The sequence below is a fragment of the Tursiops truncatus genome, chromosome 8, assembly GCF_011762595.2.
Source record: "Tursiops truncatus isolate mTurTru1 chromosome 8, mTurTru1.mat.Y, whole genome shotgun sequence".
Lineage (NCBI taxonomy): Eukaryota > Metazoa > Chordata > Mammalia > Artiodactyla > Delphinidae > Tursiops > Tursiops truncatus.
Window position 1 is genome coordinate 98,422,254 of NC_047041.1, and position 12,474 is coordinate 98,434,727.

At 56.9% G+C, this 12,474-nt stretch overlaps 1 protein-coding gene across 5 annotated transcripts; it reads left to right on the top strand.

Annotated features, from left to right (window-relative positions):
* Positions 1 to 38: 38 nt before the first annotated feature.
* Positions 39 to 11,823, top strand: TKFC (triokinase and FMN cyclase). 5 transcript variants are annotated; one of them, XM_033860784.2, is made up of 20 exons: positions 40 to 374; positions 1,536 to 1,651; positions 2,066 to 2,205; positions 3,623 to 3,812; positions 4,061 to 4,235; positions 4,766 to 4,876; positions 4,951 to 5,132; positions 6,418 to 6,496; positions 6,774 to 6,863; positions 7,640 to 7,674; positions 7,751 to 7,835; positions 7,928 to 8,017; positions 8,549 to 8,665; positions 9,005 to 9,124; positions 9,297 to 9,434; positions 10,250 to 10,356; positions 10,461 to 10,564; positions 10,677 to 10,710; positions 10,814 to 10,900; positions 11,260 to 11,823. In XM_033860784.2, the coding sequence occupies exons 6-20, from the start codon at positions 4,783 to 4,785 to the stop codon at positions 11,419 to 11,421; spliced, it is 1,524 nt and encodes a 507-aa protein (XP_033716675.1). In that variant the 5' UTR covers positions 40 to 374; positions 1,536 to 1,651; positions 2,066 to 2,205; positions 3,623 to 3,812; positions 4,061 to 4,235; positions 4,766 to 4,782; the 3' UTR covers positions 11,422 to 11,823. The 5 variants fall into 5 exon arrangements, with proteins under 5 accessions (XP_073665124.1, XP_033716675.1, XP_033716674.1 ...); XM_033860783.2 differs by lacking the exon at positions 4,061 to 4,235; XM_033860785.2 differs by lacking the exon at positions 4,061 to 4,235 and having other exon boundaries at positions 2,127 to 2,205.
* The last annotated feature ends 651 nt before the right edge of the window (positions 11,824 to 12,474 follow it).

Consider the following 12,474-nt stretch of genomic DNA (forward strand, 5'->3'; position numbering starts at 1 on the left):
ACCAAGGGAGGCCCCGCCCCCAGAGGCCCCGCCCATCTCCTACCGCCCGAGCTTGGAGTACCCGGATGAGGGCACCCTGTCGGGTCTTTGGGAAGCAGCTGCGGTTCCCGAGGTGGTGGACGCTGGGGAGAGCTGGTCGCGGAGGTGCACCGACGCCTCCTCCTCCTCCTCCTCCTCCTCCTCCGGAGCTGACCCGCCGACCTCATCCCTAGTCCGCGCCCCTCGCCCTTTCCCAGACCCCGTCCACTCCATCTTCCTTGCTCCAGGAGCCTTCGGGGTTGTTCCCCCCTTCTGGAACCGGAAGGTACTGCAGAGGCCTAGAGAGAGGGGAGGAAGGTGACATCAATTTGTGCACCTCGCAGACTAGAACCGAGGTTTGTACCTCCCTTCCCCTAGCTTTCCCAGTACCTCTAAACCCAACCCTGCCCTGACCCTAGATTGACCGATCACTCCGCTTCACCTGGCATGCGCGGGGGGAGGCACTTAGGCTCTCCCCTCTCCCCTTTGAACTTTGTGTTTGTGTTTGAGACTTTGTGTTTCAAGGGCCAAGCAGGCCACTTGCCCAGCACAGTTAGTCCCCCCGTGGCTGTGCAAATTCTGACCTCAAACGCAAAACCAAAAATTCCCTGGTGAGAACCTTAGGGACCCAGGAAAGCAGTCAGCCCTGCAACTTCCAGGCCGCTCCACATCAGACAGGCCCTGCAAGGACTAGGAGGAGAGCCACGTGGTCTGAAGCACCTGCTGCAAGGCCACAGAGGAGGCAGCCCCCATTTTACAGATGAGGAAGCTGAGCCTCAGGGGAACTGGTTTACCCAAGATCCCCCAGTAAGAGACAGAGCTAGGTGCCGAGGCAGGTGTGGATTCTTTCCACTGCAGACACATGCAATGAGCCCAAGACCCTGGATGACTCCAAGATGCCTCTGAACCTGACTGAACCGAAAGGAGCTAAAATGTCGTTGCAGTTTACTGTGTGGTTTTACGCATCTGGGACTTTCTGCCTTGCTTTGGAGGCATTGAATTATCAGTAGAAAGAACACGGGATTTGTAGAAAAACTAAACATAGGTTTGAGTCCTGGATCCTAACAGTATGACCTCGGACACATCACCAGAGCTCTCTGGGTCGATTTCCCAAAAACAAAATGGAGTCAGACTCAGCCGTCACCTTCCTGGTGTGGTCCCAACACTGACAAGAGCAAGCGTGTGAAGATCTTTATGAATGTATTCACTGCATGCGAGGCCTGTGTAATAGATAAGTTACTCTGTGGGTAACTTTGCCCCTTGGTGATAAGGTGGGCACCACTCGTGAGCGTAAGGCAGCTGTGTGCCCAACGTGGATCAGTCAGTGTTCTGGCAGCCAGATGCAGGCATGAACCTTGGTCAACCCCATGCTCTTCTCCATCCCCAGCTCACATTCTAGAGTTTGGACTTGGGTCAAAGTCTGGGGCAGCTCCCTAATTACTAGGGCCCTGAAAGCACGATTGTGCCAGAAGGCTGCAAGCGCCTGCAGCAGCTCACGTTGTTACCCCCTCTTGCAGATACTGCTTGTCACCTTCACTGTGTTCAGGCCCGGTAGCACCCACGGGATTGCCTGTCCTCCGGCAGCTCTGTGCAAAGGTGTGAACTCAACTTCCTTCAGAGCCTCCCCACCATGGTGAGTCCCCTGAGGGCCAGGGCAGAGGAAGGGCACTCTGGTCTTGGGGCAGTAGGGGTGCCAGCCCTGGGCATGTTGGAGTTCCTTGCTCCCTGACCAAGAGATGCGACTGCCTCCTGAGGTTAAGAGAGAGGGTCATTCTCTGTCTCAGGGCCTGACTTCCCTTCATTTCCCAGCTGGGCCCAGCCAGGCCTGTGGCTGCAGCCTCTGAGTCCCTCCAGGGCCCATCTGCCCCTGGTCTGGGTCATGCCTTTAGATTAGAACATTAACAGTTGCCTACTCTGTAATAGACAGTACCAGTCACAGGAGTCGTGAAGAAGGACCTGGTGCCTCTTCCAGAGCCTTGGGCATGTGTGGGCTTGTGGGATCTACACTCACTGCAGGAGGCTCAGCATGCCCCTGGGCATGCCCCAGGCCCATTCTAGAACTGATCTGGAGGAAAACAGGCCTGGGCAGACCTGGGTTCAAATTTCAGCCTACCACCAACCAGCCATGTGACGTTCTACCAAAGACTTGACCTCTCTGAGCCTCTTTCCTCATCTGCAGTTTAAAAGGTGAGATGTTGATCAGACCAGGATCCTAGGGGCCTCCCATAGTTGCCTGGTCGACTTTTCTTTCTTTTTCCATCCCCTCAGGCCACTGGGAACCAAGGATGGCACCGGACCCCAAGCCCTCCTCTAGCTCTGGTTCGGGAATGGTTGCAAATCCCAGGCAGGATAGACTGTCAGGGATGGCAAGGGAGCACGTTCTTGGAGGGTGGTGGTGCTGGAGACTGGGCTTGGAATTGAGACCCACTCTCGACTTCATTGCGTATTCCAGTCCCTGGCAGGCTCTGAGAGCCACAAGCCCGTGCCCTTCCTAGGACAGGACCTCTGCCACTCTCAGCCTCCCTTCAGCCCCTGGGGAGAGCAGCATGATAAGGCCAAAATGGAACCAGCTTTGGAGCCAGGTGGACCCGGTCACTTGCTGGCTGTGTGACCTTGGGCAAAGTCATGTAAATCTGCCTGTTTCTTCACTGGGCTAATTTTCCTCCATAGGGTTGTTGGAAGATTAAACGAGATGTGCTTGAAAGCACTTAGAACAAGGTGTGGCTCACAGTCACTGCCCTGGCCCCCGCCAGACCCAGGAAAGGCCAAAGTTTGCATGAAGGAATGGGGTTCTGGCAGGTTTGGGGAAGGGGCCTCCGGGAAAGCTCAGCTGCAGGCTTCCCCCAGGCCACCAGGCGATGCTGGTAGCCTGGCCCTCTCTGACCCTATTGGGCACCAGTTTCACTGTTTGGGACAAAGGCGGGAGCGGCACACAGTCTACAGACCTCATTCAGCTAGCTCCAGCTTTTCAGAGCTGGTTGAAGAAGGGAGTAGCTCCTTTGCATTCGGTTTTTTGCTATATAGCGGGCATATACTCTAGTTATTAAATCCCTATTTTGCAGAGGAAGCAGATGGGTGTGGGCCCTGTCTGGCCCCCTCCCCTGGCACAGGAGCGCCAACCTGGGGCTTCTCCTCCTTTGACAGAAGGCTGTTGGACCCCAGTTTTAAATTTTATTTTACTTTATTTATTTTATTTTATGTTTTTGCCGCACCGTGCGGCATGCAGGATCTTAGTTACCTGACCAGGGATTGAACCCACGTCCCCTGCAGTGGAAGCTCGGAGTCTTACCCACTGGACCGCCAGGGAAGTCCCCCAACTTCATTAATTTTTTTATACTCGGAACTCCAGTTACCCCATTTTCGTTGTATCAAAGTCATTGTGCAGGATAAATTTAAGCCATAAATTAGTTACTGAATAAGAAGTTGCAAAATAAGAAATCATGGGAACATCCACCTTATAAAAAGATGCCTAATTCAAGGAACCACTGTTGCCTGGAGTTCCTGGGTGGGTGTGGGCTGGGGTGTGAGTCATAGCAACGTGGCTGGGCAGGATGGGGCTGCCCTGCCAACTCTACCAGAACCTCGTCCCACTCCTCTCCCACAGACCTCCAAGAAGCTAGTGAACTCGGTGGCAGGCTGTGCCGATGACGCCCTCGCTGGCCTGGTGACCTGCAACCCCAACCTGCAGCTCCTGCAAGGCCACCGTGTGGCCCTCCGCTCTGACCTGGATAGTCTCAAGGGCCAGGTGGCACTACTGTCAGGTGGGGGCTCTGGCCATGAGCCCGCCCATGCCGGTGAGCACCCTGGGCCAGAGGTGGCAGTGGGCTCTGGGCAGAGTGGACGGGGGGCTCCTGGGAGATCTTTGGTGCTGTTAGGAGGTTCAGGACAGAGCCTGGCCCAGAGTCAGGAGCCCAGTCCTGGCTCTGGCTCGCCCACTCCCTTGAGCTGTGATCTGGGGCCAGTCGTGGCCTCTCTCTGTGCCTCAGTCTCTCCATCTGTAAAAGCACAAGGTGGGGCCAAATGACCTCTCAGGCCTTTCCAGCTCTGATAGGTGGTGATTCCGTGAATCCTCCTGGCCTCCCGGGCCCAGCTGACCTGCCGTCCCCTCCTCTATGAAGCCTGCCTGACTTTTCCAGCCTAGCGCAGTATTCCTCTTCCCACCGTGCATTTTCACATTCAACATGGACAGTCCTGGATTGTTTCCTGTTTAGTGCCAGGCATGTGAACTCTCCATGAGAGCTTGGGGATGGGGGCATGGGGAGGGGTAGGGACCAGGCTTTGTATCCTCTGTATCTTTCCTGTTTCTCTCTGGCAAATTCATCCATCCACTCAGCAAACATTCATGAGCAGCTGTTGTGTGCCTGGCACTGTCTGGCCACTAGGGGCGCAAAAGTGACCCAGACAGGCAAGGCGCCTGCCCTCATGGAGCTTCTATTCTCCTTTGGGGAGACAGAAGCCAGGTAAACACATAAGTGAAAGAGATCATTCCAGAGCACGTAAGTGAGGTAGTGAAGACAGGAGAGCAGGCTAAAGGGACAGCAAGTAGCTGGACATGGGTGAGTGACTACTTCAGTTGGGAGGTCGGGGAAGGCCTCTCCAAGGAGGTGATAGATCTGGGGAGAGCAGCGCAGGTACTCTTCTGCACCAAGTGCACAGTAGGGCTCACCAAACCATGAAGCCCAGGAGCGTGGGGAGCCCCAGGGATTGCAGGCACAGGTCCCCACCCAACATCCTCTCCCCACCTCAGGTTTCATAGGGAAGGGGATGCTGACAGGGGTCATTGCGGGAGCCGTGTTCACCTCCCCTGCAGTGGGCAGTATCCTGGCGGCCATCAGGGCAGTGGCCCAGGCGGGCACAGGTAAGCCTGGCATGCGGGAGGGGCCGCTGTGGGGAGCGCGAGTGCTGATGGAGCCCTACCGACTGCTCCCGCAGTGGGGACCCTCCTCATCGTGAAGAACTACACTGGGGATCGGCTCAACTTTGGCCTGGCCCGGGAGCAGGCCCGGGCGGAGGGCATCCCTGTGGAGATGGTGGTCATCGGGGATGACAGCGCCTTCACCGTCCTGAAGAAGGCAGGCAGGCGTGGGCTTTGTGGCACAGTGCTCATACACAAGGTGAGGGTCCCCTCCTGGGACACCACTGGCCAGCCCGTCCCAGCCCTCTCTCTCCAGGCAGCACCTGGTGCTGGACCTTTCCAGCCATCTATCCCACACCCCAGGAAGCCACTCCTTCCGCAGCGCTCCCTGATCCAGGAGGGCCCCACCATCCCCAAAACCATGTCCGCCCGGATCCAGGCATTCATCGTCCCGGCCTCTTCCCTGCCCTTCCCCACCTGCAACCATCGCCCCGTCCTGGTGACCCTGCTCCCCAGCGCCTCCAAACACACATCCTCCTCCAAGCCCTGCCCTTCCTGTCTCAGCCTCGCTTCAGTGCTCATCTGCTCGCGCCCAGGTGGCTGCAGCTGCCTCCTCAGCCGGCTCCCCTGCCTGCTTCCTGCCCGCCCCCCAGTCTCTTCCCCACACCACCCCACAGGTGTCTTTCAAAAATGTGTATCTGACCAGGTTGTTCCCCTACAGAAAGCCCCCCAGGGTTCCCAGAGTCAACCCAGGCTCCTCGGTCAGGCGCCCACCACACTCGTGCCCCTCCTCCCTCAAGTTCCTCTCCCATCATCCCTGTGGTCCCCTCATGCTCCATTAACACCAGTTCTCTGTACCACTGGGCTATGGCTCACCTTTGGGGCCTTGCTGCTGCTGAGTCGTTGGCCTCGAAAATCCTTTCCCTGTCCAACCTCCCTTTGGCCTGGCTGTGTCCTACTATTCTGTGGAAGCCCACCTCTGACGTCTCTCTCTCTGGGAGGTTTTCCCTCCCACCATACCAAGCACGCTATGGCCCCCTCCTCAGTGTTCCCATAACACCTGTCCATCATCGGATTTGCCACCTCGCGTGAAATGTTCAGTTTGTGTTGTCTCTTTCCCCAACCCCTTCCCAGACCGAGTTCCTTCAAGGTAGGGACTGTGACTTAGACACCTTTGTTCCCCTTTTCAGCATATACTAGACGCTTGGCAAAAAAGTGGGTAGGTGGGTAAAGTGAGCCACGGTGTATATGCCATGGAGAAAAAACTGTAGGCTAGGAATTGGGAAACTAGCCACCAACTGACTGTGTGACACTGGACAAATCATCTCCCCTCTCTGGGCCCATCTCTCCATTTGTAAAGTTCCTCTGGCTCTGGGATTCTTGAATATTCCTGGCAGGTGCCCTAAGTGTGGCAGGCCAGGTTGATGGGGCAGGACGAAGAGATTCCCTGTTCCCAAATAGAAATTCAGCTCCAGCCTGTCCTCTGCCCTCTAGTGGTACAGTGACTCCTTTCCCGTTGGGGGCCTATCTCTGTGTGGGTGCAGGTGGCGGGTGCCCTGGCTGAGGCAGGTGCGGGGCTGGAGGAGATCACAGATCGGGTGAGCGAGGTCGCCAAGGCCATGGGTGAGTGCCGGCCCAGGGCTCGGGGAGGAGGCGGGGGAGGTCGAGGCCCCCCCTTGGACCAGGAGCAGGTTCCCAAGTCACTCCCCAGGGGCTGAGGGAGGGTCTCCCTGCGGGAGCTCCTGAGAACAGCAGCCTTGGGTCCCCAGAGCCAGGTTTCTCTTCCATCACTGAGATGAAGCGTCTGACAGCTTGTCTCGGTGAAGAGGCTTCCGAGGCATTGCTGCTGCCTGACGCCGAGAGCACAGCGCTCGTCCCTTTCATACCTCATTTCTCTTAGGAACCCTGGGAGTGAGCTTGTCCTCCTGCAGTGTGCCGGGTTCCAAACCCACCTTTGAGCTCTCAGCCGATGAGGTGGAGCTGGGCCTGGGTAAGCTTGTGACCTCCGCCCCCTCCCCGGTCCAGCCATGCCTGCTCCCTGGGTTTTTCCCTGTCTTCTGCCCTGGGAGCCATGTACCTGGTCCTGCTCACGTGGAGCCATCCCTTAGGGGGTCTTAGTATTTTTAAGTGAGTGCATGAGGCCCTTCTGGCCCAACGTGCCTGATTTCTACCAGCTTTGCCCTCCACACGCAGGGCTCTGGCCACAGGGGCTCTGTGCCTTGCCCACCTCCTTGCCTGTGCTCCCACCATTCTCAGGTACCCCTGCCCCTGCCAAGATGCAGCCCCTCTTTCAAGAGCCGTTCAGAGGCCACCCCAGCTGCAAAACCTTCCCTCTTCCTCTCCTGTGCTTCCCAAGTGATGGGCAGAGGCCTCAGCTGGCCTCTGTGACTGCCTGTAGTTAAGCTACTTAACTAGTTAAAAGTTAAGGGGACTTCCCTGGCGGTCCAGTGGTTAGCACTCCACGCTTCCAATGCAGGGGGCGCGGGTTCGATCCCTGGTCGGGGAACTAGGATCCCACATGCTGCACGGGGCAGCAAAAAAAAAAAAAAAAAAAAAAATTAGAAAAAAAAAGTAAAGTTCTGGCTCTCTCCACCACCAAGCCAGAGACGGTGTATTTTTCATTATTTTGTCGGTTTCCCCCCAGCCCGCACTCCCCACGTCCACGTGCCTAGCCTGGTGCTGAGCACTTAGAAAATCCTTGACCAGACCACACTGAGCGAATCCCCAGGCCCCGAGCAGGTCAGCAGTGCTTGCATCTATCCACAGGGATCCACGGGGAGGCTGGCGTGCACCGGATAAAGGTATGTGGACTTCCCAGCGAAGGTTGGCCCAAGACCAAGGCCCCCAACTCAGCTCACTCCCGGCTCCCTCTGACAGATGGCGACCGCCGACGAGATTGTGGCGCTCATGCTGGACCACATGACGAGCTCCTCCAACGTGTCCCACGTGCCTGTGCGGTCCGGTGAGGGGGCTGTCACACTGTCTCCCAGCCTTTCCTCCCCCTCTGGGAATGGGGCCCAGAGAGTCTCACCTAGGTGTCGTGTCTGCCCACAGGCTCCTCGGTGGTGCTGATGGTCAACAACCTGGGTGGCCTGTCATTCCTGGAACTGGGCATCATAGCCGATGCCGCCGTCCGCTCTCTGGGTGAGCCCCACACTGAAGGGGACCTCCTGACCCCCAGAGCTTCTTCCTGCCAACCCTTTGAAGCTGGATGTAAGAAAAGCAGCTGAGATAGGGTCTTGCAATGGTCCAGAGCATGGGCTGTATGCGTTTGTCAAGCCCGAGTTAGACAACGGTCCCTCTGCCACTTACTTGCTGGGTGCCTTGAGCCTGTTTCCTTGTCTGTAAAGAGGGGGTAATAATAGTCCCTGCCTTATAGGGTTGTTGTGCGGATGAAATGGGATTAAACGTTATGTAACACACTTAACACAGTACTTGGGACGTGGTAAGAGCGCAGTAACTGAGACTACTTATCTGCCCCTGTAGCAGGGACACCTCCAGGGAATGTGGTCATTCAGGGCGTCACTGAGGGATGCCCCAAGCAAATCTGACCTCAGAGCCCCAGCTCCCAAAGTTCTTGTTTTTCTCTTACTCTATTTCTTTCTCTGATGCTCTGGGGGTAAGTGCCCGTCCTTCCCTCCTTTTCTCACACACTTCCACGCTCTGGTACTGCAGAGGGCCGAGGGGTGAAGATTGCTCGTGCCTTGGTGGGCACCTTCATGTCAGCCCTGGATATGCCTGGCATTTCTCTCACTCTTCTGCTGGTGGATGAGCCCCTCCTGAAACTGATAGGTGAGACCTGGAAGCTGGGGTCAGCGAAGCCAGGGGCCCTTGGAGCTGCAAGGAGCCAAGGGGACTTGGAGAGACCCCATCAGGGCTGACCATGACAATCAGGACCCTGTGGGGAGGCCCTTTCTGGCTTCCCCAGCCTTCTCCAGCTCTCACTTGACTGTGAAGGAGTGGGTATTAGGATCCTCCCCCGGGGACCCTCCCCTCTCCCTTGTACACAGTAGGCACTCAATACTTGCTTGTTGCGGTGGAGGGGACGGGGCCACCAGGTGGGGAGTCCAGGCCCCACTTGATCCCTGGCCGGCCAGCCTGTCTCTCAGAGAGTCATCCTGCTGTCCCTAGATGCTGAGACCACCGCCTTGGCCTGGCCTAACGTGGCCAAGGTCTCGGTGACTGGGCGGAAGCGGTGCCGGGCTGCCCCCGCCAAGCCCCTGGAGGCCCCTGATTCCACTGCTGCAGGAGGTACAAGCCATGCTGTTGGGGAAGGTGGCCCCGGGCTTTGGCCTGAGGCCTAAAGGGTGCAGGGAGTGCAGAGGGGCGTGGAGGGCCCCTGGTGCCCATACCTCCCACATGGGTCACGTTTGGCTGCGAGAAGGGCCGGGCAGGCCTCCTTCCCACTGTCCTCCGTCTCCAGGCGCAGCCTCGAAGCAGATGGTGCTTGTGTTGGAGCGGGTGTGCGCCACCCTTCTGGGCCTGGAGGAACGTCTGAACGCCCTGGACCGCGCTGCCGGCGACGGGGACTGTGGGACCACCCACAGCTGCGCTGCCAGAGGTTGGTGCCAGGAACCAACAGAGGGGGTGGTGTGGCACACTGGGGTGGTGTGGCACACTGATGGTGCAGCAGAGGGGGTGGTGTGGCACACTGATGGTGACATTTTGGCATTTCATGAACCAGAAGGATTTCAAAAACATCTGGAGTGCTCACGTGGGGTTGGCAACTTTTATTTTGCCAAGAGAGGTCGTTCACAAAACCTAGCATCCCTTTCACCTGTTTTCATAAAGGGACACTTCTAACACTACAAATGTAGGAAGGTTGTTATCGCAAAATAAAATGTAATATTTTACAGTGAATACAAACTTTAGATTATTCTAAAGGGAAACTCATTCTGTTCTTATTTTTCTCAGCCGAACCAGACTAGGGAAAAGTTCTTAATTATCCAGCATCGTTGAATCAAGAAAAAAGTATTTAGTGCCAACCACAGGTCAGGTGCTGCCCTCGACTCTATGGATAAAATAGCGAGCAAAGCAGATTAAAATCACTGCCCTCGTGGCTTATGTTGTGGTAGGAGAGACAAACCACGATCAAGGTAAATCAGTAAAAGACAAAAAGAAAAAAGAAGCAGGGACGCGAGGAAGCATCATCACCTGCTGGGTGACCGTCGAGGTCCCTGTCCCTGACCTGTTCCCAGCCCTCTCCAGACTGCAGCGGGATATAGAGGGACTCTGGGAGTCTCTTCATGTTGGTTCCCTCAGCCCCTCCCAGCACCCATTCCTTCCGGCTGGCAGCGAGGCCTGGGTACTTGGTTGGAATCCAGGCAGATGGCAGGGTGGGTCTCTGAATTCCTCACCATCTCTCTCTGCCTTCAGCGATTCAGGGGTGGCTGAAGGAGGGCCCACCCCCTGCCAGCCCTGCCCAGCTACTCTCCAAATTGGCCCTCCTGCTACTGGAGAAGATGGGAGGCTCATCTGGGGCGGTGAGTGCCGGCAGCCCCCGGGGGCAGAGGGCTGACATGGACGGGTCCTGGGTTGGCCGAGGCCTGGGCCAGCCCCGTGTGCTCAGCATCCTGGCCCTCCCCAGCTCTATGGCCTTTTCCTGACTGCAGCGGCCCAGCCGCTCAAGGCCAAGACTGACCTTCCAGCCTGGTCCGCTGCCATGGATGCCGGCCTGGAGGCCATGCAGAAGTGAGCCAGGGACCTGGGCCTTAGACGGGGGTGGGCTCGGGGAGGTGGTTGATGCCACCCACCCCCAAAGTGATTCCCTGCAGGGAGCCTCATTTGTTCTCTTCCCTGCCAGGTATGGAAAGGCTGCCCCAGGGGATAGGACTATGGTATGTATCTGGCCCAGCCCTTTCCCCTTTTGAGCGTAGAAGCCCTGAAGGCCACCCTCAGTGGCAGGGCCTGTCCTCAGCCCCTCTCCTTCACCTTGTCCAGCTGGATTCTCTGTGGGCAGCAGGACAGGAGCTCCAAGCCTGGAAGAGCCCAGGGGCTAATCTCCAAATCCTGAGCAAGGCAGTCAAGGTGAGTGAGGCTGGGCCCAGCCACCCAGGGAGGCAGACTGAGAACCACCAGGCTCCCATCTCCATGCGGCCTTGAACAAGTTGACATCCTTTCTGTACCTCAGTTTTCTTCTTTACAAATGGAGGACAGCACCTGCCTCAGAGGGTTGCTGTGGGACGGAAAAGATATGTAGGGCGCCCACACAGGGTCTGGGACATAGCAGGCCCTTGGTGAATGGTGGCCCCTTGCCTTGCTAGCAGTGTGTGGGATGTGACCTCTCCACCCTGGTGTCAGTGCTGGGACAGAAGGGGCCGGGGTCCATGGCAGGAAGGAAGCCTGGTGGCTGCTTCTTGAACCTGCTCCACACCCCCACCCCTCAGAGTGCAGAAGCCGCAGCTGAGGCCACCAGGAACATGGAAGCTGGAGCTGGACGAGCCAGTTACATCAGCTCCGCGCGCCTGGATCAGCCAGACCCCGGGGCGGTGGCGGCCGCGGCCATTCTCCGTGCTATCCTGGAGGTCTTGCAGAGCCAGGAGGCATGAATGCCTCGCCGGGCCTCAGGGCCTCACTCACTGCTATGCCCAGCCGCTGCTGTCACTTACTTGTACCTTAGAACTGTCGCCCTCCCACGCCTCTCGCCCTCGGTCCCTGTCTTCTGAGTTCAGTAGGAACTCCTCAACCAGCCTGCAGAATTCCTCCACTGTAGAAACTGCAGGCCCAGAGTGGGTCACTAACCTTTCCCTCTTCAGGGAAGGGGGAGTCCTAGGGTCACCCGGCTCTGCCCCCAGCCAGTTCTGAGCTTCGATGATAAGGCTTTTCCCTAGGCGGCAGCACAATCTTTAACTGGCAACTCTCATTTGGTTTTAAGACTCCCTGTGAAAGGTCTTCTGCACCTGAACTGAGTGTGAAAAAGCAAGCCAATAAACCACATTGAAGCAAAAGAGCTGCTGCTTCCTCTAAGGGACCTTTATCCAAGCATGTGAACAAGTGGGCCCACTACCGCCCCCGACTAAGACCTCACCTCACCACTGAAATGCTCATCTCCCATCTCCTACCGCCTGAGACCCAAAGGCAGGGTCTGTGCAGCTGGGCCAAGTCCACTGGGATCCCCATTCCTGTGCTTCCAGTGCACACACCACACCTGATGGGTGTGCTTTTCTCAGCACTAAACTAACAGAATTCACTGATTCTTCAGGAATCAAATGGGCAAGTGGGTCTCCAAAAGGAAAAGAAATCACCATATTCTAAGGCTCAGTGGTAGGACAGAAACTGCCCAGGCCAGCCCATGGGTCTCTCTAGAGCCATCACTGATGGCCCCTGGGAGAGCACGAGGGGCTGCTGAGTCTACGTGGTGTGTGGTGGAGACCGCACAGCGCACACCTGGCCCATACTTGGCGCAGGGGGGCAGTTAAAGGCACTGGCATGGATTCACTTTAGACATGGATGTGACTTTGAATCCTGGTTCTGCTTCAGACTAGCTACATAAACTCAGGCCTATTATTTAGCCTCTTAGAATCTGTAAAATCCGAACGGTGCCCACCTCATGGGCACGTGGAAAGGATTCAAATGAACTGGTGAAGATAATGGCCTCAGCA